At 40.7% G+C, this 24761-nt stretch overlaps 2 protein-coding genes across 2 annotated transcripts; one reads left to right on the forward strand and one right to left on the reverse strand.

The window, feature by feature from the left end:
• The first annotated feature begins 690 nt into the window (after positions 1 to 690).
• Positions 691 to 5105, forward strand: meaf6 (MYST/Esa1-associated factor 6). Its single transcript, XM_084080556.1, has 7 exons — positions 691 to 912; positions 2308 to 2423; positions 2551 to 2638; positions 2752 to 2797; positions 2934 to 3123; positions 4538 to 4571; positions 4668 to 5105. Exons 1-7 carry the CDS (start codon positions 823 to 825, stop codon positions 4680 to 4682), a joined length of 579 nt encoding a protein of 192 aa, XP_083936682.1. The 5' UTR covers positions 691 to 822; the 3' UTR covers positions 4683 to 5105.
• Positions 5106 to 8392: 3287 nt separating this feature from the next.
• LOC311061465 (four and a half LIM domains protein 3-like) lies at positions 8393 to 22919 on the reverse strand. Its single transcript, XM_084080119.1, has 6 exons — positions 22804 to 22919; positions 14712 to 14886; positions 12541 to 12715; positions 11409 to 11578; positions 10853 to 11039; positions 8393 to 10406 (listed from the first exon to the last, which is right to left on the reverse strand). Exons 2-6 carry the CDS (start codon positions 14865 to 14867, stop codon positions 10255 to 10257), a joined length of 840 nt encoding a protein of 279 aa, XP_083936245.1. The 5' UTR covers positions 14868 to 14886; positions 22804 to 22919; the 3' UTR covers positions 8393 to 10254.
• Between the last annotated feature and the right edge of the window lie 1842 nt (positions 22920 to 24761).

The raw sequence follows: 24761 nt of genomic DNA on the forward strand, positions 1-24761 counted from the left end.
TTCTGTTGGTAAGACTTAAAACATTGTAGCTCAGCTACAATCTTATTTGTTTTCACACCAATGCAACAAACTTGCAACTGCAACTCCTTGCAAGTTGCAACCATTATTCCCAAATGGCAGTTGCAAGGAGTTGAGTTGCATTGGTGTGGACTGGCCTGGCCTTTAAACACGTTTCCATTTTTCAATTTAGTGAGTTATATTGGCAGTTTATATTGGCATGGTATTAATCTGAGTCTGACTTAAAGAACTAGATCCTATTTTTAATATCTGGAATCTAGAGTTGCAATACCAACCCTTGACAGCCCATACATCCAAACAGAAAAGTCCTATCAGATTGTAAACGCTTCCAATACTTCACCTGCACGGAATTTATTGAAGAAAGTAGCTCATAACATGTCTACGGTGGATATTTATGAAACAAAAACTTTGCAGATAGAAAGAGGATAATTCAAGCTTTCCGTACAGCTGCAATGTTGATGAGATAGTACTTTTCTGTTTAGATGTATGGGCTGTCAAGGGTTGGTACTGCAACTCTAGACTCCTTGCAGCCATTATTCCCAAATGGTGTGGACTGGCCTTTAAACACATTTCCATTTTTCAATTTAGTGAGTTATCTCGGTATTAATCTGAGTCAGACTGATCACCAGACAGACTGATCCCAGAGACTCTATTGGAAAAACGGGCAGTAGCTCCGCGGTTCACGCTACAACTCGATAGGTGGCGCTACTGCACGACACGCGATCGCCACCCGCCATAAAACACAACAAGAAGAATCGGCAACATCCGCGCCATTTGTTTAGTTTTTCCAAAGGGAGATTCATCATGGCGATGCACGCTAAGGTGACTCCTCCACAGATCCCCGACACCCGTCGGGAGCTCGCAGAGCTGGTGAAGAGGAAACAAGAGCTGGCCGTAAGTGACGAACCGCAAAGCGCTTGCATTTTGCAAACGTTAAGGGTCTCGTCAGACCATAAGTTGTAGCGTTTTTTCATCCGCACCACTAGGCCACGCTGAATGCTAAGCTAACCGCAGCTAGCTGAGCTTCCGGTCTATGTGGCTGTATGGGCTAACGCTAGCTTGCTAACTTTAGCTAGCACAACAAAGACAACATCGTATCGCTTATAATGGCACTACACTTATTATTACTGTTATCATTCTCCTTTTTACACACATGTAACTGTGCTTAATTATATTCTTCTCCCTCAGGGCTGGTGTGGGGTTGGGTGGGCAGATGTTAGGGTTTGTTTTGTTGTATTGTATTTTTTTGTATAGTTTTTTTCTGTGTCTATGTATGTCCTGTATTTTGAATATCTACACAAAATAATAATTAAGTGAGTACTGGGTGCTTGAGGACTTGGCTCTTGAAAGGACTGGTCCTGTGTTGGGAGGCCTTTATCGGCTCATTCCCTGTTACATAGTTTTACACCCATTTCTAACAACTCATTAAGGGCATTGTTGGCCCTAGAATGGCTGTGATATTACATACATTGAATGTGTTCCATATCCACATGCATATCACTCCCATGCCCTCCCTCCCTCCCTATTTATTTTAAATTTGTGGCGCTGCGTGCGTGTGTAGTCGGTGTACTCACCCAATAAAGAATAGGCTCTATGCACAGCAGCCATATCACTTCCTCCACAGGTGTTACCAGTGATACTAATGAAGGCTCTGTTCCATTTAGTGTAGCACAGTGGTTCTCAGATTTTTGAATTTCAGATTTCCACGACCCCCATAACTCTCAGAGTTACACACCCGTAAAGGGCCATTTGGAAGTGTTTCCAGTGAGCCAACATGCACAATATCAGCACCCTGACTCCGTCTGACCAGAATGTAACAGAGCCTTCATTAGTATCATTGATAACACCTGTGAATGTCTTACAATATGGCTGCTGTGCATAGGGCCAATTGCTGAGACTTGGGGAGTCAGCTACAGTCTAGTTCCATATCAATGTGAAGGTTCTGGCAGAAAACTTGTTTAGTATAATATCTACACTTCTCCACTATCCAAAAGGGTCCGAAATGATTGCTGGACTGAACATAGTGTCATTAATGACACTATGTTCAGTGACCCACGTCGCAACACACGTGTCAATTGTGTGCCCATATGCGCTCCTCATATGTGCAGTCAGTCCTCTATCTGCTATAATACGGTATTAATATTCTTTGCGGTCCTTTGATTCACGAGTGGACAAAATGTAATCAAATGGACCCGTAAGTCCATTTGGTTACATCTGTACATTCTCAGAGTTACAGTTAACACTGGCAGATGCATTATTATTGGAACCTGTTTTGCTTAAATACTTCAGGAGACATTGGTGAACTTGGAAAGACAGATCTATGCATTCGAGGGCAGCTACCTAGAAGACACCCAGATGTATGGGAACATCATCAGAGGATGGGACAGATACCTCACCAACCAAAAGTAAGCACACCATGGCAGTATATGGTGTATTTATAAAGGAAAAGTCATGGAGTTTTACATTGGGGCCAGAAGGGCAACCTTTGCTTGACTCACTTAATGCCGTTGTTTTGTTATGCCTTCGTAATAGGAACTCCAACAGTAAGACGGACAGAAGAAATAGGAAATTCAAAGAGGCAGAGCGTTTGTTCAGCAAGTCGTCTGTCACGTCAGTTGCGGTGAGTGCCTCTCTCTCGCTGCCCTTTTCAAAAAATAATCACAGTATATTCAAGGTGAATCATTTTCACCCGATGCAAAGTGAGAATACAGGACATTCTCTCTTGTTCAACAGGCGGTTTGTGCACTTGGCGGTATACCAGATCATATGAACGAAAAGCGTAAGTCACCAGATACCATGACTTTACTAAAATGTAAAGCATCGACAATTATTTTACACTTTTTGTGGTGACAGACTACAGGATGATGTGCTGAGTTTGTACTGTTTTTTTGGGGGGGCCGGGTGGACACCTTCAGGTGAGCCGGGCAGTGGGACAGAGAGTGACACCTCTCCGGACCTCCAGAACCAGGAGAATGAGCCCAGTCACGAGGACACAGAGGACGCAGACGGAACCCTGCAGGATCTGAAGCCACAGAAAGCTGCCTCGTCCTCCTCAAGCAGCCACCATGGCAACCACAAGAAGAGGAAGAACAAGAACAGACACAGGTTAGATGCAAATGAAAAGTATCAAAAAAGAATCATTGGGTTTAGTGGCTAAACATTAGGGTTAGAAGTAGCTCCCACTTGTTCTTTAGAATGCACAGTATGCAGAGTAATCAGGAGCTATTCCATGGTACTGCAAGTTACTTTGCATTGGTCAACATATTCCCCTTTGTTATAGGGCATTATCTAATATGAATCCGATCATTCTATTGTGAGGAGGATGGGAATATCTGACATAACTCTTCCCAATGTGTTCTGCATGACGAGAGTTCATTCAAAGCTGGAAAAGGGTCACCAGCTCACATAAAATAATGTGTTTTGACAAGAGAGGAAATTGGGAAGTGTTATGTCAGACTTTCATGTACTTGACAGAATTTGTTACATTTTGTCATTAAAGGTGTCTTTGATGTAAAAAAAAAAAAAAATCTCCAATTCAGAGACCACAGTGTTGTTCTAAACAATGACAGATTTGCACAACCTCATTTTATTTATGACATAATATTCACACTCTTCAGTCTGGACTGCAGTATTCATTTCTAAGTAGGACCTAACTTCTGATTGTTGTACTAACTACTGCTGCTCTTTTCCTTCCCCTAATGCTGACCCCTCCCCCCAGTCCTTCTGCCATGTTTGATTATGACTTTGAGTAAGTCTGAAATTTTACTTCCTGCTCCCATGGTCTTAGCTGACTGCAAACCCCATCCTACTTTTCCACTGTCTCTGCCCTGCTCTTGTTCGCCGTCTGCTTCTGTTGACCTAGAGTTTTGCAAGTTTAAAGGTCTTTACACACTGGGGACGTGATGAATAAATAATGTGAAAATTGTATTTCACATAAACTATTTTTATATTGTTTAGTTGATGCCTCAAAAATTGCATCACGTTATAGTTGCTTAATATTCTCTTTCTTTGGAGATGTACTCATGACATAAATAGTTCCAAAAACATTTCTTTTTTTGGCAAATTAATCGCATGAATAAAACTCCCACGGTGTGTAGGGACCTTAAGAGTGGTAGTTACTCTGTCATACTGCATGTTCAACACTTCATTCGTGAGCCATAATTATTATATATAACACATCAGCATGCAACTCTCTAGATGCTATTAGATAGTTCATATGTAATACTGGAGTATCAACACATCTTCAAGTTTCGACCTTAGATTAATTCCAAAAGCTCAAGTTGTCCTATTCTTAGCTGGTTAAAAAAAACGGCTCTAGTGCTATTAACATGATTGGTGAGGCTACAGATTACGTACATACAAAAAGAAACAGGTGTTCTTTTTATGGTCTGGACACTGTTAGCATCTGTCACTGCAGCAGTACTGCTTTTCGGCCATGGCTACGTTGAGCAACAAAAGAAACGAGAAAGATTTGAATTTGGTACGATATCTAATTTAAACCTGTTTGGTTCTCTTGTAGGTTTGACATGAAAGTAAACAAGAAACCAAGAGCTGTAAGTTGAGTTCTTCATTTCTTACAGTGCATCATTTTGGCCTCTACTGTGCTGGATTTCTTTTATTTTATTAAAATCATGCCCCCTCTGTCACAGGACTATTCAACTTAATAAAGAAGACGCCTCCGTGATTATAGACCTGAACACCTGGACAACAGAGGAGGCCTATGGTCACAGTTTCTGGACTTTGTACACCTTTTGTTGGTTGTCATATTTCTGCCTGTACCATGTAAATTGACATTCCCCTTTGCTAACTTTTGGATACATTTGTGTTTATGCTTTTTTTTTTTTACCTTCCTTTTAAAAGATGAATGGTCTTGCATGTTACTACAGGCCCAGCCTAGTAACACCACATTGTATAGTGTTTAAAACATATTTATTATGTAACTGTCATGTTTCCCCATTGTAACAAAAGATTTGTCTTGACATTTGTTTTTTGTAAGTAATAGTACTGTAGATCATTATTATTGCCCCAGCTTTTATTTCAAGACTTATTTAGCATAACATTGTAATAAAACAAACTTTTTGATTATTTGTTCAAAGTAAAACCCAAGTCTTTAAATATTAATTAAGGGTATTATAAATTGTGGTCTTGGTAATTACAACAGCCTATGGCAAGAGAGAGGTCATAGCTTGGATAATATTGGCATTTCCTTCCCTTCCCCGTCTGACTGTAATTACTGCCTTAAACCAGCGTTGCTTCTTGTATAACCCTGTCATGTGCAGTTGGAGGCCAGTTAACTTTGATGAGGCTTTGAACAAATTCTTGGATGTCTCCCGAGTTTCTACCCTTATTTACTTTACTCTGTAATTTCCTCATCAATTGTTGTGAGATCATGGAATTATTTGGTACTGTTTTTACACAGATTTTTTTTAAAGTCCAAATATGATCAGAGTGTTTACATACTAACATAATGAAATTGTTATTGCGTTCCTTTGTGACAGTTCTCACAGTGTGAGTTTAGTTTATGAAAATAGTAACCACTTGAGTGAAGAGTGACTGTTGCTCAAGATTGTATGGCAACCCCATGTTGTTTACACAGTGTTGCCTGCTTTTCATCAGTCAGGGCAGTCTTCCGTTTGGCATTTAGTCATGTGAGAGGTATTAAATTCCTTTATGCTGCTGAATTATTCTTGTTCAGTAAAATGGTGTTATTAAGGACTAGACATAAGTACTGTTCTTTGGGTGTTGTCACCATGAAATACCTAAACCTATCACTAGGTGGCGCTAAAATGTTAACAGCCTAGCTACACTATTAACATAACAATGTCACTCTTAGTGTAGTTACGCTTTTCTGAATGTAACCTAAAATCTACTACAGTTTCTGTTGATAACCAAAATTCTACTACAGTTTCTGTTGATAACCAAAATGGGTTGTAGACATCTCTGATCTCAAGGCTTGAAAAGAAATCCATGGAGCCTCGAGGTAAAATTTAAGATTTTGCTCTTAAATACTCCCTTTTGTAATTTGTCAAGCTCAGAACAACTCAGAAGCTGTAGTAGCTCCTACATTATTAAAGCCGAGAACTGTCTTAAAGGATCTGGCTGGGATGAAGAAAGACACCCTGGCAAAGCGGAACTGCTGACAAACGAGATGATGGAGGGACTGTCTGGGAGACGTCCATCCTTGGAATGCATTCCTCGGTTTTATGCTTTTCTCTGCCACACCATTTTAGAGTCACATTTCATTTGGAATGTATGACACAATTACTGTGTTTTATTTTTCCTCCATCCCAACTGCTCAGTGTCTACCATGCATATTCCTGTCATCTTTTTTTTTTGTGGGGACACAGTTGAGTACTTTGCTCTCAATATGAACTGCAGTCTTTACCTGGAGAGGGCTCTTAATGTATGATTATATGCTGTACTTTAATACAGGGTTCCTAAGACATGCTGGACATTTTTCTTTTCTTAACCACAGACTGTGTCACAGTATTTTTTTTTATCCCCACCCTGTCTCCTCCCATGCAGTGGAGTTAAACCATCCAACTCTAAAAGAGGGAAAGGTTCAGACTAGGTTACGTTAGAGTCCATGACTCGCTTACCAGTCACAGTTTAAAATGTGCCCCGAGGATGATCAGGATGGAAACTTGTTTTATGTTCACACTAGATAACATTCCAGTTGTAATCTGTGTGTGTGTGTGTAATGACTAATGAGGCATGACTGTGCATACAGTATGTATTATGGGGTACCAGCCAATCCTTGTTTAATTTCCAGACAGTTCAGGAAATTAACTGAAAATCATGAACAAGACTCATGGAAACATTGGATGCCACAAAGACTTCCTGTACTTGAACTCAAGTGCCTGTAACCACAATTACTTTTAAGTAATTATTTAATATTTATGAGCAGGGGTGGCTACTTCACAAACCTACCAGCAATTGGCTATAGTACTTATTGGTGCTAATTGTGTCCTCATGAGCCAAAAATGGAATGGGAGTTAATGGATTTATTAAGTGTTTACATTAATTTCAAACTAGCACCTAAAACAGCAGAGAGATAAATGGCATCACGTGACGCAAAGCCCTCTTCAATCAGGCTTGTGGGTGGTCACTGTTGTGAGTCTCTGATTGCTTTAACAGCTTCCACCAGTAGAATGATGTTGAATGTGGTTCTTGGAAGCTTTAGTTACCAAAAAAAAAACAGGGTTTAGGGCTGGGTGGATTACTTTATTACTGTAATCCATTATTACATATTGATTTCCTGCACACATTTGTTAGTTATGGGCAGGTATTTCACTTGAGTGTTCTAGTGGTATCTAACAGCACCCTATATGTAAAATTTTCAGTGTTCATTTATTGATTCATAACTGAGTGCAATGTACAAATGTATTCAAATGGACTATTATGGGTCCATTTGGTTACATTTGTACATTCTCAGAGTTAAATAACCCTGAGGGTTTTACTGTGTAACATTGAAGGATGTGAGTGACTGTGAAATGTTAGCGGGTGAGAAGGAAAGCTTGCATATGGGCATAAGTGTGGTTCACCCCTCACCAGGGCTTGGTGGTATGCAGCCTATATAGTCTTATGCCTTCCTGTGGCAAGCCAAGTCTGAAGAGGGCTCAGACTGGGTATCGCATGGTAGATAGTAGTGGTATTTCATCTTTTGTCCACGTAGGTGCATGTTAGTAGTGTAAGGTTTATTAATCCAATCACAAAAACTAAAAAGGGAGGTAAAGACCTGAGGCTCAGTGTGTTTTTCATGGTGACCTCAGCTCTCAGTTGCAATTACAAGCAGTCAGAGCCAAAACCCCATACACCATCCAGCCTGGAACACTGAGAAGTGTGGCTTGTGTCTAACAGAGCATCTAATGTACAACTCAAACTGACAGTGTATTCCAGTTTACAGCACTTTGAATGTCCATCACAATGTATAACCTAGATGAATTACTATTTCAAGATATGTGCTGTATATATATATCATGTATGCCCTTGCATAAATGCATGTTTGTGTTCAACCTCATAATTTCCTGTTTTTAGTTAACTATAATCTGGTTACTGATATGTATACAATGACTTCAAATGTCAGTAGTCACAAATCTGTACATACTAAGGTTTTGTAATGTAGTGCATTTACAATAATCTTGCTATCAAACCCAACCCTGACAATGTGAAATCATGAATGTTTGCCACAGAGATTCACTCTTCTCCTGGCTTCTCAAGCCTGTCTCCTCCTCCTCCTGGGACCAAACATGATCTTTTAAATCTTGGACAACAAGGTCAAACATATTTCAGGAAGAGTCATGGGAAAAGCCAGAACTGAACAACAGCACAACATGGCCTTTTATTTTTCACGATCAAGGGTTGATCTTGTGATAAGATTTTAGTGGGATACAGAGACGTAAGCAGTCTAACACTGTAGACAGTGAGAGAGGAACAACAAATGGAACCTGTCATTAAACACACGATTAGAATGCGCTACTCTGTGATAGTTCAAGATAAGCATGACAGCCAACGTCCCATTTTAAAAGAGGAGGGTAAACCAAGTGGCTTGGATCGAGTTCAGCAGTCATCTATTTAGTGTCAGCACTTGTCAATCCCAGCTGTGTCTAGCCTACTTTTAAATACAGAGGCTCTATCTGGCCCCTTTATTTTCCCCTCCTTCAGACTGATGTGTATGGTTCACACAAAGTCCCTAATTTCAAAAATGCTGTTTTGCGTCCCGCTGACCCTGCCGAAAATGTTGCTTTTCTCTTTAGCGCAGAATATTTAACTTTTTGTGGATCAAGCTATTACTGTCTGAACTAATGAAATAGTTGTGCTTTTTATAATATTAAGTCCAGGTGTGGGTTAATTCAATAAGCATCTGAAAAACTGGGAAATGTTCTACATACAGTATAGAATATAGAATATAGAACTTTTGGTAAATCTTGCCAGTTTGTCAAATCAACATTGATGTTAATGGTCTTTCTGCTCATTTGCTATGACGTGGACACCTCAATAGTACAGACCCTGTATAAACACAATCACATCAGGTCAACACAGGGGTTCAGAACTGTAAATATTTATGGGGATTATGTAAGTTATAATAAGGGGAAGGTCTGCTAGGGACTACCCACTGAAAGATTCCAGAAGCCGCAACTGTTTCGAAGAGAAGTAGAGAGGGCTCTTAGAACAGAAGGCTTTTTCTAAGTAATGCTTTTCCATTTTTTTGGGAGTCCTATATAAGGATGTTGAATATCAGATTATTTCTGTTCTTCTGATTTTCTGTGTTATTTGTTCCACCGTGGATGAGAGATTTGAACCATATGACATCTTGTGTCTGTTAGCAAAAGCATCGCAATGCATGTCATTATACAGTCGAAACAATTCTTATAAAAATATATCCACCAAAGTGTTGAAACATTGCTGCTTTTTAATTTAGTGTTGGTAAAGATAATCGTGTTAAGCAGTGCATTGTGAATTTTCAGTCTTTGATTAAAGTATGCCATTTGTCATTGCTTATATTATAGCTATGAATATTGCATAGGGTTATATATCATTGCTCGTTACTGTGGCAGCCATGCTAGAAGTCCCTAAGCATACATAGGTAAGCATCATCAACACTGAAACTACAATACTTTTTTTCAAATGCTGTAAAGTACAAGCTCACACAAAACCTGTATGTCTCAAACAAATACTACATACAGTCTCTGGAAGAAAGGACATTTTAGATTTTAAGAAGATTCCCTGCCAACAAGGAAGTTATAATGTATCCAGCACTTACTGGATACATTATTAACTGCATGCATGAAAGAGGAACTAGACTTGATATTTAAGGACAAAACCTTTTTAAACACTGATTATAGAAAATGTAAAAAATATATTTGCTAAGCATAGCTGATTTATGGTATGTGTCTCTTTTGTGCAAAATATACTGTACATTACAAAATAAAGGAAACAAAGCTGTCAGACATTATTACACATCATTTCTGCAGAATTTATACATACATTTCAATGTGCTTTAGATTGACCAGAGAAGCAGAGTTTATGCAAATACTGAAATAAAACATTGGCTTGGTTTATACTGTGGGTGGGTTTAGTAGAATGTGGTGTTCATCTGCAAGGCTGAGGTTAAGATGTTTTCTGTTTGTGTCAGCAAAACCAAGAGCATACAGTACATAGTCTTCACACAATACTGAAGTATGAATATTTGACTGGTCGGGCTGAATTGATTTTACAGACGGAAGCAGTAGGCGGTCATTCGTCATTGTTGCAGTCTGTACACAGAATCTGGTCTCGGTCGGGGAAGAAGCCAGCGCCCACCAACGACACGGAGCAGCGTGAGCATTTGAAGCATGGCTGATGCCACTGCTTGTCCTCAAAAGAAATGTATTTCCCATCTCCAAATCCTGAGAGGAATCAATTCCATGTGGTTAACAACAAGGAACTAAATTAACCACTCACACATTATTATTACACAGGTGACGGATGAGAATGTGCATAAACACATTACTCAACTTACAGTATACGCAACACTTAGCCAGCTGGTAATAAAAGCAGAGAAGAACTGCCAGTTTTTTTTGTGTACCTGAAAATACTGGCATTCACGTCATAGCTGTGGGCAATACCACTGCATGCATGTCCTCGCTCTGGCATGCAATGCCTCTTTGCCAAGGCTAGTAAAAACTGCCAAGATGGAGAGGCTCATTATATTGATAATGTTCTCAACTTACTCTCACTGTTTCTTTATCTTCATTTATATCAATAATACCGAAGCTGGGAACACGCCACCGGGCTGTTCTAAAAGACAAACCTTAGAAACAGACAGTGCTTCTCTTCAGCATAGCTCACTAACCTGTGATTGCTGTGTTACAACCAGCACACTTTTGGGCATAAAGGTTGCTGAAGCACTTGACACAATAAGGGCTGTCCCCCTGGGAGGTGAAGGGCTGGCCTGCCAGTTGGATCTTGCAGCCCGTGCACACAAAACACTCTTTGTGCCATGTTTCATCCTTGTAAGTCACACCACCTTTGGCCAGAGCCTGTTGAACATGCACACATGATTATCAATGAGTTGACACAGCTTTCTGACTTATTAGCAAACAACCAAAATAATACAAAATGTGTAAACTTCTATGGCTAACATCCACAAACATATAAAGCAAGAACCAAGGGAGGTTTAACCACTTAAGCCCGTTGCATGAATAGCTAAAATAGCAGATCTCAAAGTTCACAACGCGCCGCACTGTGATATGATGCATTGTGAGCTTGATCGGCTATATTCTTAAGTTTGGGGAACCCTAATACATATATTATTATAATTTCGTAAATGTTGATTGGAAAATGATTTTGCCTGACATAGACAAAATAGGGACACCAAGGTTACAGTGGTTAAGGCAGGCCTGTTTCACCTTTTTGCAGTGGCTGCATCGAGGGGCAAACCTGCCCTCATAGCAAGGCACACAGTAGTAGTCATCTTTATCTGGGATGAAGGACTGGGCACCGATGGGCTTTTCACAGCCATGACAAACAAAACAGTCCTCATGCCATGTGGAGCCTCCATACTCCAGCTTCCTCGAGCCTGTGATGAGAAGAAAAGAAAGTGAAGGGAGAACAACAGAAGAAGGCAACTTGAGATTAACGTGTTGAAACAGCCAAAGCTGATGATTCAATGGACTAACCTGTTTTCATACAACCTTTACACACCTTACAATTACTTCAGCTTACCTTGAATAAAACCTCATCAGCACTGACATGCCATAACAAATCAATCCACAAGCATACTTGATTGCACAACACCATTATGCAACTCATATTTAACGGTTTTCACCACGTTATAGGTGGTTGTTATTTTAATCGCATGAATGTGAGAGTGTGCAGTCTGGTTAATACCTCTCCAAATACACACTATTGCAGAGGCTAACAAAAGTCAGGAGCCAGTCGTGCCTATGAAAATGGACGTCCAATAATCTTTTAATCACTGCCCCTGTTTTTATGAGCTTTGGGAATTGAGACCCAGCCAAAATGGGGATGGGGCCTGGAAAGTGCAATTCACTGCATTTTGGAGAGGAACAAGTAGGCAGTGTAGTGTTTAACTAAACCTTGCTAAAATAAGACTGCCCTTGGTTCACAAAAAGGTCTGGTGAGTTATAACACCCCGCCCTGACCACAATCCTGGCTAATTCACAGTCATTTGACACCAGTGGTGCAGCAGCATGTCGTCATAATAATATTATGCCCAGGGCTGAAAAGATCCGCTGGTGGGCATTTTCTTAGTCTGAGTAAGCAAACAATCACGCATCGTCACATCTAAGCTGCCACACCCTCAACAACAAAAAGCCATTAGCCCCTTACTCCACGCGGCCACGCCACAGCTGGGTGTGACAGCACTCGATACTCGTCTACGCTTGAATGGTGGCTGACTGTGAAAGAGTCATTACGTATGATTTTGCCCCTAAGGAGGAGGTAAGATGAGAAGAAAAAACATTTGGGACAAAGTTGTTGAACCGTGACGAGGCCCATGTCCTTTGCGTGTCTCTCTACCTGGCATGACAGTCTTGTCACAGGCCACGCATTTGGAAGAGAACTCGTTACAATAGCAGTCGTTGCAGACCAGTGCGTCATCCTGGCTGGTGAACGGCTCATCTGCCAGACAGCGATCACAGCGGAAACAACGGAAGCAATGCTCGTGGTAGTGCCTGTCTTCATAGAACAACTCCTAGAGGAGAGGAGAGGAGGAGAGAAATGAGATTAACATTGAGAGTCTCATATGTCTCATATTGAAATACTTGTGTTATTCTATGAATCAAGTTGTAACGTAACAAGTATAAAAGCACTAAGTGTATGTGAAAACAGTAGTGGTTATTAAGGTTTCATCACTTTAATAACTTTCATATTCATGTGTTGGAACAACTCCCAGTCTGATATTCTTAAACAGCTGCTTGTGTTTCAGTTCAGCTCCAGTTCAAGCAAGCGTTTTGAAAAATAGTGTCACTGAATTGTGGGTGAGGAAAAACAAAATGACTTATATTTAACGTGTGGGTTTCTACAGAAACAATTGAGCGTGGAGACAGAGAAAGATGGGTTCTGGAGGAGGGGAAGCCAAAGCAAACAGCAGCTTTATTCATTGCCAGTCAACATAGGGAGTCCATAATAAAGCCTTATTTCTACTTCGTCGTACAATGGTGTCACGTGCCAAAAATAGCAGATCTACAAGTTCACAACATGTTGCGATGCAGAGCGCTGTGAGCTTGTAGATGGCTCTTTTTGCCACGTGACATGGACTGGAGTAGGATGAATAAAGCATAACACTCCAGCTGTTTGTTTTCATTTTAAATTGACCAAAACACCCGGAGCAGTGCAAGGGAAGTTCAGACATTGTGGTATTTAGCACACACAAAAATACAAGAATTATTATTATTTCTAAAAACTCCAGCTGTTCTACAGAAGTCACTGAAACTGAACACGGCACAACTAAGTCAGCCAGACACATGCAGGTACACACATGCAAAAATGTAGTAAAACCTTGTGTGTGACATTATCAAGACACACAAAATTACAGTACACAAACCTGCTTGCTTATCACACTTTGGGCGACATAACTAATGTAACGCTTACCCTAATCTTAACTCTAACATATACATGCCTAACTTTAACCCTTTCCCGATACATACCTAACCTTAACCCCTAACAGATTGTAAGGGCTGTGTATGAGAGCTTTGTAGGTGTAGTGACAGACCCAAAGATAGGGTAGCTGCAGTCCCCACTGGCAAGTGGACAGGCATTTATTAAACAAAAATGCAAAAAAACAACTAAAAGTCTTTGACAATTCCCTGACAGGAAAACAAAACTAATCTTCAGTCTGTAGGGTGCTCCTGCTCCTGCTCTGACCAAGGTCTACACACACAACTCTGCTTGCAGTCCTCAGAGACTTTGCTGCCTAGATTGATAACTCGGCCAAGGTGTTTGAAGCCTCTCGTTAGTCCCTTGTTGGAGCCAACGAGTCATTCACCATTTTCCTCATCCCTCTAGAACAGTGGTTCCCAAACTTTCTAGCTCAAGACCCAAAAGAGAAATTAGACGTTTTTACCCCGGGACCCAAACTAATGGAAATAGCAGATCTAGCTTGTAGATCTGCTAGTTTATGGAATTTATTAGAATTTAATAATTGATGAAAAGTTGTTGTTTTTTGTTTCAACTTTTTTAAATCTTTTGAAATAATATATATTTAAATGTACGAAACGGAAAAAAGGAGATGGACCCATAAAATTGGTCCCCGAACCCACTGTTTGGGAAACAGTGCTCTAGAAGATACATACTGTACCTAAACTTAACTTTTACCCTAAATGCAGTCAAATCAGACTGGGGTGACTAATTTTGTACTCAATTTGACAATCCCCAATAAACTGGTTTAATGCCCAACATTAATCCCCAATGTAGCCTCGGAAACCCAGCCTTTTTTTTTGTTTCAAAAGAAAAAAGTCTGGGCGAACGGTGCAGGAACGATGGTCTTAGGACCTTGTTAACTCCTAACCAACCAGAGTGCAGAGGGGTGTCGCTCTAAATTTGGTGACGTCAGCCTGCTCCGTGCACACACACACACACACACACACACACACACACACACACACACACACACACACACACACACACACACACACACACACACACACACACACACACACACACACACACAAATAGATATTTTAGCTTACCCTGGTATTATGTGCAATGAGTTCTTTACATTCCTGACAGGTGTTGGCATACAGGCGATCATAGCAGGGGATGCAATGAGGCTTCTCATCCACCTGGATGTATTTACGTCCATACAGGGACTCGTTGCAGTTTGTGCAGTCAAAACGGTCACTCATGTTGCCCTATACACAGGTCCTGGAACAGAGAAATCACAGCCACGGTTTTAGTCTTTACTAGAACATCCTGACACAGGGAGAGTGGGTACATAGTGAAATTCTTAGTTAATGTAACCACTTGAACCCTATATACTTTGTTGACCAGAGTCCCCCAGGGGTCTATCCTTGCCTCCTTCCACTCTCTACACCAAACCTCCTTGCCAAAAATAGGCGATCTACAATCTCACAGCACGTTGCAAAACGCAATGTGTTGTGAGCTTGCAGATTGGCTATTTTTTAGGAATGTTTCCGATTATGACATAGTATATGGATGCAAATGGTTAACTCAGAGTTACAAATGGATAAATTAACACTGAGGATTTTACTGTAAGTAAGCTGGAAAGAGAGGGAGAGAGAATGTATTCTGAGAGGCATGGACATTGTATGGTTACAAATGTTCCACATAGTACATAAAACTGATTTAACCACTGAGAATGGAGAAAGGGCTGAGCAAATGTCTGTTCCAATAACTTATGGCCAGTTCCTGAGTAAATTAGTAAAGTAATGATATGGCTGCTTCTCCCATTTCATCATTCCTCATCAACAAGTGAAAGCGTTTAACGTTTCTCCCTCTCTCTCTGCCACATTGTTTGAAGGAAACCCCCCGTGGCAGTTTGGCATTGGAAAAGAAACACTAAACAATATTAATTGTTGGAAGCAGCAATGAAAGAGGCAAGAGCCGTCTCTATTTCAAAGCCTTTCTATTTACGTGTGTTCGTATGTGAGTGTGAGTGTGAGTGTGAGTGTGAGTGTGTGTGAGTGTGAGTGTGTGTGAGTGTGAGTGTGAGTGTGAGTGTGAGTGTGAGTGTGAGTGTGAGTGTGAGTGTGAGTGTGAGTGTGAGTGTGCGTGTGCATGAATGGGGGGGGCTTCATCCCTGTTAAAGGGACAGACCGCTAGCTTATTATTTGACCTAGTCTAGGTCAAACCAGTCAATCTTTATGAGGATCAACTCACAAACCACAATTTATCGATTTGATCTTTGATGCCATCAAAGAACACACAGCAGTCCCTCATAGCTACAAATATTCTCTTGAGAGAATATTTGTGCTGCATCAACCCTAGCATCGCTTTTCTGGGGCAAACATTCAGCAATGCGACACGTTGTGAGCTTGTAGATTGGCTATTTTCTGTGAAGATATTTTGTGTAGAGCAGGAAAAAAAATGGTACCAACGTTTTAAGAATAACTGTGGACTGTTGAATAAGAAAACCTGTGGAACAACACCCTGGGAAATATTGCCAATTTCATTTATGAATGGCATGATTCACAGTTTGGCGGCGACAGAGTATGAATGGAAATATTCCTGAAAATGCTCTAGCTGTAGAGAGCTAGTATCATCGTACCATTGACTGTTTCTAAACACAGTGGGGAGCTAGAGTATGTGACCCCAGTTCTGATTCATATATGACAAATATAGATAAAGGCGATGAGTAAGGAAATTAAGTGTGGCTGGCCGTGCTTCTTGGGTTGAGGATATTGAGAGCATGGGGTTAAAAGTCTAATTTATTCTTCATTGTCCGACCATGTCATTCACTGAAAATCTGTCAGCAAGCAACGTGGTCGTGGGATGAAGTACAAATGAGTCTTAAGACTAGCATGGCATGAACACAGAAGTTCTCCAGAGCATGGGTATCGCATGGTCAAGAAAACAATGTCAGGAATATGGCATGCACAAAGACTCTTAAGCCTGGGACGTAAATGTTTCTCTTGGACGGGAATTTTGTTTATCCACCCCCCCCCCCCCCCCCACTCTCCTGGGCACAGAAAGTGTTTGTCATGCTTCCAAAATGTCAAAAAAAACAAAAAAGTTGGGAGGGGGGGTGAGGTGGGATCAACAAAGTCCAGCTGAGAACAGCGTGGTTTTGATGTTGGAGTGAAATCCCCCTGGGGACGATAAAGGCCTCAGCCCCCACTTAACAGAAGATGACGCAATGGACCCCATTTCAAACCAGTGACTGAACCCAGGCAGAAACCATTGCTCATAATGAAGCCCACTTCTCAGAAAAACAATTAAACACAGCGCCCTGTGGTTTAATATAAAGCAGAGGGTGGTGGTAAGAAACAAACATTGCTCACGAAAGGCCCCTGCGTTCCACAGAGCTGATTTCTTTTTTTCCCTTTTTTACAGGTCATTGTGCTTAATGTTCTGGAACCTCCAACTATTTGCCTCTGGTCCATTTAGAAGACGTTTGAGAGTCACTCAGGGGCCAAAATTCCATGTTTGACTGCATGCTATCAGACTTCCTGTTTCAAATGTCCAAATATGAAATACTTAATCCTGAAAATTCAGGTAAACACACAAAAGACACACTCTACACTCATGTTCTCAAGACTACGCAGACCCAACTCTATTTCCTTAACAATCTCAATGATTACTAACTTGCCGGCAAAGTCAGCGAATCATTGGACATTCCACCGCGTCCTCCCTGCTGATAACAGGGCTGCCTCCGGTTAAATGGATCTGTGCTAGCAAGGTCAAACAGACATAAGCAAACCCTCCAAACAGAAACAAAACATAACATCCATGTCTGTTTTGTGTCCGTTTACTGTCTGGTAGTGGTGATGAGGGGGATCAGCCTGACTTCCCCTCCAAATGCCTATGGCAGCTGGGCTTCTATTCTAGTCCATATATCGCAAAAACAATGAAAGCTGTGATACAACAATGGTTTTCCTTCCGGACACAGTCCTCTTTCATTCTGTGTTTTTTGTTCCTTTTCCTGAGGCACAACATCTGTAAATACATTCTGCAGCCTTTAGTTGTCCCTATTCAGAATACAATCAAAATTAATCTAATTAATCTAATTTTCACACTTCTTTTAAGAGCATTTTGGTCACAACAATATCAAGGACCAAAAATCCTACCTACTGGAAACACAGTGCAAGCCATAACTGCCCTCAAAAAAGCTGTCCTGTTTATAACTTCCTTTACTGATTTAGAGAAAGCCTTGGGGTTAGAAATGTCTACTAGCTGGAGTCCGTAATGAAGAATGAAGTCGTGAAGAGTTTGTTTTTGAAGTTCAAAGGATCTCCCGACATTTAGTCTGTAGTACACTGGACAACTCAGTTTGGAGTGTAGAGGACTTTTATTAGGTTCATGCTGTGTTGACACAAACGAGGCAGCAGTATATTTTTGGAGCCAGTGATGGTTCCACATCTTTCTCCAGGTGACTGTGACTGCATCCACTAATTACAATGAAGCCCCCCCCCCCCACACACACACACACACACAACACACACACACACACGCACACTCACACGCACACGCACACACACACACACACACACACACACACACACACACACACACACACACACACACACACACACACACACACACACACACACACACACACACACACACACACACACTTCTATTCCTGAGAGGTTAAACCAAACAGACATCCATCCTGTGTGAGTGTTCTCTCTCGGCTAGCACACTATCAGACAGCGAGTCCACAGCTCACAATGACAAGCAGACACTTTGCATTCTTCTCTGATATATTGTCCATCCCGGTGAAAGATTAACTGGAGTCACTTGGCTGAGAATGCTTTGCATCACGAGCCAAATGGCAACACTCTCCCATGATCGGCCACCAGGCCGCCTGCCTCTTGTCCCTTCAAGGCTTCATGCCGATGGTGTTGTCTCTTAAACGACCTGACAGTTCTTTTGGACCCCGAGCCAGGGGTGTGTGAGCTATGTGAGTGCTGTATGGTGTCGCTGTTTATCTTCCCAACGGGGGGGATTAAGACTGTGTCCTCAGGTTTACAAACCAGAATGTTCCATGATGAAAACCACTGTTGCACGCAGTAAGGGTCTCTGCATCCATGGAACAATTAAATGGGTAAGTGTTAGAAGCGTCATATCCACAGATTCATACAGCTACAGTGCAGAACCTACAGTAACTTACATTCCACAGGCTTCTAGCACCTGTCCCAGCAGCACACTTCTCCACTCATGTTTAAAGGGAGGCTTCTTGACATTTAACCTTTCAAATGTGATACTGCTTGAACTTACAATCACAGCTTTGTTCAATACAGTAACTACCAGAGAAGGAACACGGGGACTATGCTGGGAATAGGAAAAGCGGGTGTTACTCAGTTACCACCCCACAATCTTGTTTATTTTCCACAAAACAGTTTATGTAGCTTAAATGACCCCACGACCTTAGAACAGTTCTCATATTGTGTGACACACCCTATTTCCATGAACAGAATTACAGTATTGGTAGGCACACACAGTGCTACAGTATGATGAGCTTGTTATAAAGAGGGCTGCTATATCAAGCATGGGGTAAAGGTCTACATTTTGGTTGGGGCCATAAATTATGACAGAGAAAAAGAATACAAGACTAGCCCCCAGCCGTGAGGGGACTGTGCTCTCTTTTATCCCTGTACAAAGACACCCAATGTGCAGTGACTTCCTGTAGAATCACAAGGGCCCTTTCAACAGCACGCACACAATTTTAAAAAAGAACAAGCATTTTGCATTTTGTTGTATTTGTTCCAGCCTAGGCAACATATTCTGAAACACAAAGTTTTCAGAATACGGTACATCATTTTGGTAAGCTGGATACCGAACACGGCCAACTCTCCTTGACCAATGTGCCACGGTCACTTTATCCGATTGAGACAAGAGTTGGCTTGTGCCAGGGCAGAAATGTCAATGGAGGAATGTGTTCAAATCCCTTGCTCTTCAGGTCAATGTAACTTTTGACAGCCAGCATGTAGAGGACATGTGTGAAAACTACCAGAGAACTGCAGAAATGCAGGATTCAATCCCCCCAATTTATATGTGAGTTCTGAGAGCACACTTTCAGGGGTAAGCTTGAAATACTCTTGGTGAACAAACAGAGGTACACTGACTTGCCATGCGCCACTGACATATACCAAATGTCGGTCAAGCATTACCATTGCTGCCATCAAAGGCAGTCAAGCATCGCAGAGCAGGGCGGCGGGTGTTAATACCTCAGCTTTCCACGCTTCAACCCTAATGTGCTGCCAAAGACTTCAATTGCAACGAGTATCATAGACTATGTTCCTCGTGGAGAACTATGTAGGCTGCAGCAACAAAGGTCCTGGGGGCCCTGAGCCTTACCTCTGGTCAACAAACACCAGCCCACTGTCAGGGAACATACTCTGTCAGGGAAACACACGCAACAATTATTCTTTTATACTTGTTGAACAAAAGAAAATGTTCTGATGCTTCAAAACAAACAAACAAACAATCTAAACCAAAAAATGTTGAAAAGAAAATGTTGGCCAATGTTTCAGGAATATTAATCTTGCTTCAAAGAAGCAGTTTCAAATATAGAAAATCACTGAGTTAAAAAAAGAAAAGAAAAATAAATCACTTTCCAAATCCATTTGAGTGACATTGCTTATGACAACAGGGAACAGGCTATGTTATATTTGGACACTTGGTTGGTTCAGTAACATAAATACACAGTTGGTCTAGTCAGCATCTATTATACAAACCAAATATACATGTAAACATATTTTCCCATCAGCAGTTGGAAGTGGTATGTCTTGATGTCTTGGGTGTTAATATGAGCTGTTTGTTTTCTATGGGGACCAGCTCTTCTGTGGCCTCCTGCATCTGTTTTATGTTTGCTGATCTGATTTATTTGTCTTTGATTTGGAGTAACATACTCATTTTCAAGAAGCACACAATGTCTGGGGTTTCCTGAAAAACTGGCTTTGAGTCGCCATTCATGGCAATGGAGAAAGATCAATAATACCAATTGAAGGTAGAATCTAAAATTGTTCAATGCCAAACTGCACCATTAGGTCAGATCATTGTGGCAGACCAGAACCACAGGTTTCCATTGTTGACTCTCTTGTGGATTGAGAATGGGAAAAACTGGTGATGTTAGGGGTTCTTGGACAGTCAGGAACTAATGTCCCCTCGATTGTCTGATCTTGTACCATCCAGGCAGTGGGCAACACACAATCCATCTCCTTTAGCTGTTATCTGGCTCAATTCCAGTGGTTGTATACAGGCCCAACCTTCGCCAACAAGAAGAATTTCAGAAGAATGTGCGTGTGGTCAAAACGTGGCAAAATCATGTGGTTTCAACACTGAGACGAAAAAAGCAAACAAATGCATTTTTCTTCCACCCTCTGTTTTCTAAAAGGAAAGAAAAAACTCAACTCAAAATTCCTTTCAGGAGAAAAAAAAGACAGGGGATTTTGTTTTTCCGCAAAAGCCTTTCTGATGATAAAGCAGGGGAGAATACATGCTGAACTCAATTGCTTAAATGGCCTTACAATGTGTTTATTTAACCCAAATGGATTTGAGTGCGATGATGCTATGTGTGTGTGTTGTTGGTGAACACTTGGAAACTATTTAACTTGGTGCGAATTGGGTGTTGAGTCTGTGGAACAAATATCCCTGTAGGCTGAAGCAGACAACATGCAACATGACATCATTGTGACTCAAGACGATATGACTGAATGGCTCATTGACATGGTCCTGACTCCTAGACACACAACATTTGCCATTGTATAACATGCTAATAAACATATAATATAATATTAAATCACTGCCCTCTGACTAACCACAATATCTAACCCCTAATGCCAAATGTAGGCTCCCTCATACGACGGTGTCACACAAGGAAAATAGCCGATCTACAAGCGTACAAACGCATTGCGCATACAGCATGGTGTGAGGTTGTAGATCTGCTAGATTGTAGATCTGCTATTTTCTACACCGTCCTAAGACGAAGGCAAGCATAGCCCTAAACCAGGCTTAACCTTTATCAATGTGTCATATTTCAAGCATCTCATTCGGGGCTATAAAATAAATCCATACTTGTTAACAGAGAGGGGTCAATTCCTCAATGGTCACCTTGTTTTTCAGTCAATAAATCCTAGTTAAAAGAAGAAAAAAGAGGTCCCCAGCCCTTATTGTGGTCTTGGATATCAGTTACACACAGAGTCCTGTTCAGGCCCCCTGTCTGTTTTTTTACTACCCAATATTAACGGTTTCCTCATTTTCCAGAGGGAAACACTGTATCCTCTTGTGAACTGAAGTGCATCCTGTCTTTTTTTCCCTTAAAAAAAAAGAATCCTCTCTTGAGCAGAGCTTTTGGACGAGACAAAAGTCTACCAATACATTCACCTTTTGGCTTCTGCAGGCTAATTACACATACATAACAGTAGACAGACATAGTATGACATTTTCAGTTCAATTGCAGTAAAGGGTTTGAGTTTGACTGAGTTTGTCCAACAATTCATCAAGCAAGTAAAGGGGAAAATGATATAAACACATTTTAAGAAACGGTGACAGTGATTTGACGTTTCAGAATGAATGCTGAACCGGTTATGTGTCTCATTGTGTCAGAGCAAGTTGCACATAATGGTAATGTACAATATTCCTAGACATGTCAATCTCATCCTCACACAGCCTTTGTGGGTCTTTCTTTTTAAATGTTGTACATCTTATAAGTTATAACCCTTGTATAAACATAGGATATATGTAAATACAGTAACTAAGTACATTTACTCAAGTACTGTATTGAGCACAATTTTTTTTTGTTAGAAAACTTTAGTTACTATAGTTACTTTGTAGATTTGGATTATTATTACAAAACATACATTAACCACTTTAGCCCTATACATTTTGGCCATTTGAAAATAGCCGATCTACAAGCTCACGCATTGTGAGCTTGCAGATCATTTTCAAAAGATTTGTGAAACCTTGTGAAACGGGACATTCTGCATAATGAGTAGCCTACTTTCTACTTTTGGTACATTTTTATACTTTTGTACTTTTACTCAAGTAACTTTTACAGTAGTTGTAACATTATTATTTCTACATTGCAGTGTTGATACTTTTTCTTAAGTAAGAAATTCCAGTACTTTTTCCACCACTGGTAAATAGAAAACAACTTACCGGTGTTTATTTAAATGATCGTCTCCCCTGAGGCTCTCGGCGTGGAGATCAGTCTCTTGACAACCTTCTCTGTAGATGAACTCCTGACAAATGATGGGTTTAGAGCTGATTGCAGCTTCGTGCGTAAATGCAGCCAAACCCACGCATTCAAACCCCGCCTCCTCTCTCTGTCGGTCCCTCCCCCTCCTCCACCGACACCTTAGTAAGAACTGGTTCTCAACCTTTTTCATTTCAAGGGCCCCCCAGACCCCAGTTGAGGATCAGCGGTGGAAAAAGTAGTCAATTTTTTTTTTACTTAAGTAAAAGTATCAATACCGCAATGTAAAAATACTCTGTTACAAGTAAAAGTCCGGAATTCAAAATGTACAAAGTAGGCTACAAAAGCATTGGTATCAAAATGTACTGGTACCAAAAAGTACCAAAGGTAGAAAGAACTCATTATGCAGAATGTCCCATTTCACAAGTTTTAAAAGGTATGAAAATCTTTTGAAAATAGCCAAACTACAAGCTCACAATGTATGAGCTTGTAGATCGGCTATTTTCAATTAGCCAAAATGTAGGGCTGAAGTGGATAATGTGTGTTTTGTAATAATAATCTAAATCTACAAAGTAACTAGTAGCTTAACTAAAGTTTTCAAATAATTGTAGTGGAGTAAAAGTATAATATTTGCCTCTGAGATGTAGTGGAGTAGAAGTAAAAGTATTGCAAATTGGAAATACTCCAGTAAAGTAAAAGTACCTCAGTATTGTACTTAAGTACAGTACTTGAGTACAAGTACTTAGTTACTTTCCACAAATTAAGCCATGGACCCCATAACTCTAAGAGTATAGAACCTTTAGCGTTGTAACCTTCGGCCTATATTTGCCCAATTACCTGAGGTGGAAGAAGATGCAACCAGGTTTGGAAGACGCAATCACTGAGATAGTGGAATAGAATTACAAAGTATCAAAAACTGAAATATTCAAGTAAAGTAAAAGTAGGCAACTAAACCTCAAAATTGTACTTGAGCAGCCTACAGTGTTTGACTATACTGTATAGTGTAAACCACATAATGTGTTCTTTAGTCATATTTAATGCTTCACACCCCAATATCAGCCTCTTTCTGCACATACAGTATGTCATTTGTCATGCAGCAGATGGTGGCACAGTGAACAACCAGAAGGGTCTCTCTTTATGCTGTCTTTCAAGTTTAAGTTTTATGTTCCTCAATCCTCACAAACTCGCTCTGTAAATGGTGCGGTCATGAGAAACTGCCGGGTCCTTAAATTTCCTGGAGAGCAAGATATCATTTTCTTCCTTCTTGACCTCCATTTTCCATGGGGCTTGAGCTGGAGGTCTGGGGTTGATTAGAGGCTTCAGTTGTGGCTCCATCCTGCCACTACACATTAGGCATGTCACAATGTATACGAGCACATGATCACACAACTAATGCTCGTTTCCCAAGGTAGCCTATATACGCCTATATTCTGACGTGCTATCTGTTCATTGTTCTGTTTATAGACAGCAAAAGTTGTCCATACATCATCATCTAACAGTGGTTCTCAAGTAGCCTATTTTCATGTTGAGGACCCCCAAATGTATTTGGCCATGGACCCCCATTTGAAAAGGTTGTGTCAGGGACCCCCAAGATAAGAATAGTCAAGATTGCTGAGATTTTCCCACATTTTTTGGAAATAGATATACAAGCTTGCTACACTTTTGAATAGCCAAAAATGTAAATGGGGCTTAAATGTATAAACTGTTCCTGGAATCACCTCAAGGTCCCCAGACACCAATTTGAAAACTAGTGATGCATAATGCCCTAATGTCAAACTGTAAAGACTAATTCATGCTTCAAATTAATTGTGATATCTTGCCATAGAAGAATACATAAGTACATCACCTTGAAGCCTCTAGTATTTAACATGAGGAGAAGATGCCATCTGCTGTTCATCTCTACAATAGCTCGGGAAGGATA

Source organism: Gymnoscopelus microlampas (assembly GCF_963454915.1).
Source record: "Gymnoscopelus microlampas genome assembly, chromosome: 15".
Classification (NCBI taxonomy): domain Eukaryota; kingdom Metazoa; phylum Chordata; class Actinopteri; order Myctophiformes; family Myctophidae; genus Gymnoscopelus; species Gymnoscopelus microlampas.

Bases quoted from the DNA above. Each gene is read 5' to 3' on its own strand.
- meaf6 (XM_084080556.1), top strand. From the start codon at position 823: ATGGCGATGCACGCTAAGGTGACTCCTCCACAGATCCCCGACACCCGT. The intron at 913-2,307 runs GTAAGTGACGAA...TAAATACTTCAG, and splicing joins AGAGGAAACAAGAGCTGGCC to GAGACATTGGTGAACTTGGA. The intron at 2,424-2,550 runs GTAAGCACACCA...CCTTCGTAATAG, and splicing joins AGATACCTCACCAACCAAAA to GAACTCCAACAGTAAGACGG.
- LOC311061465 (XM_084080119.1), bottom strand. From the start codon at position 14,867: ATGAGTGACCGTTTTGACTGCACAAACTGCAACGAGTCCCTGTATGGA. The intron at 12,716-14,711 runs GTAAGCTAAAAT...CCTCTCCTCTAG, and splicing joins TCATTGCACATAATACCAGG to GAGTTGTTCTATGAAGACAG. The intron at 11,040-11,408 runs GTGAAACAGGCC...CATGTTCAACAG, and splicing joins GATGCAGCCACTGCAAAAAG to GCTCTGGCCAAAGGTGGTGT.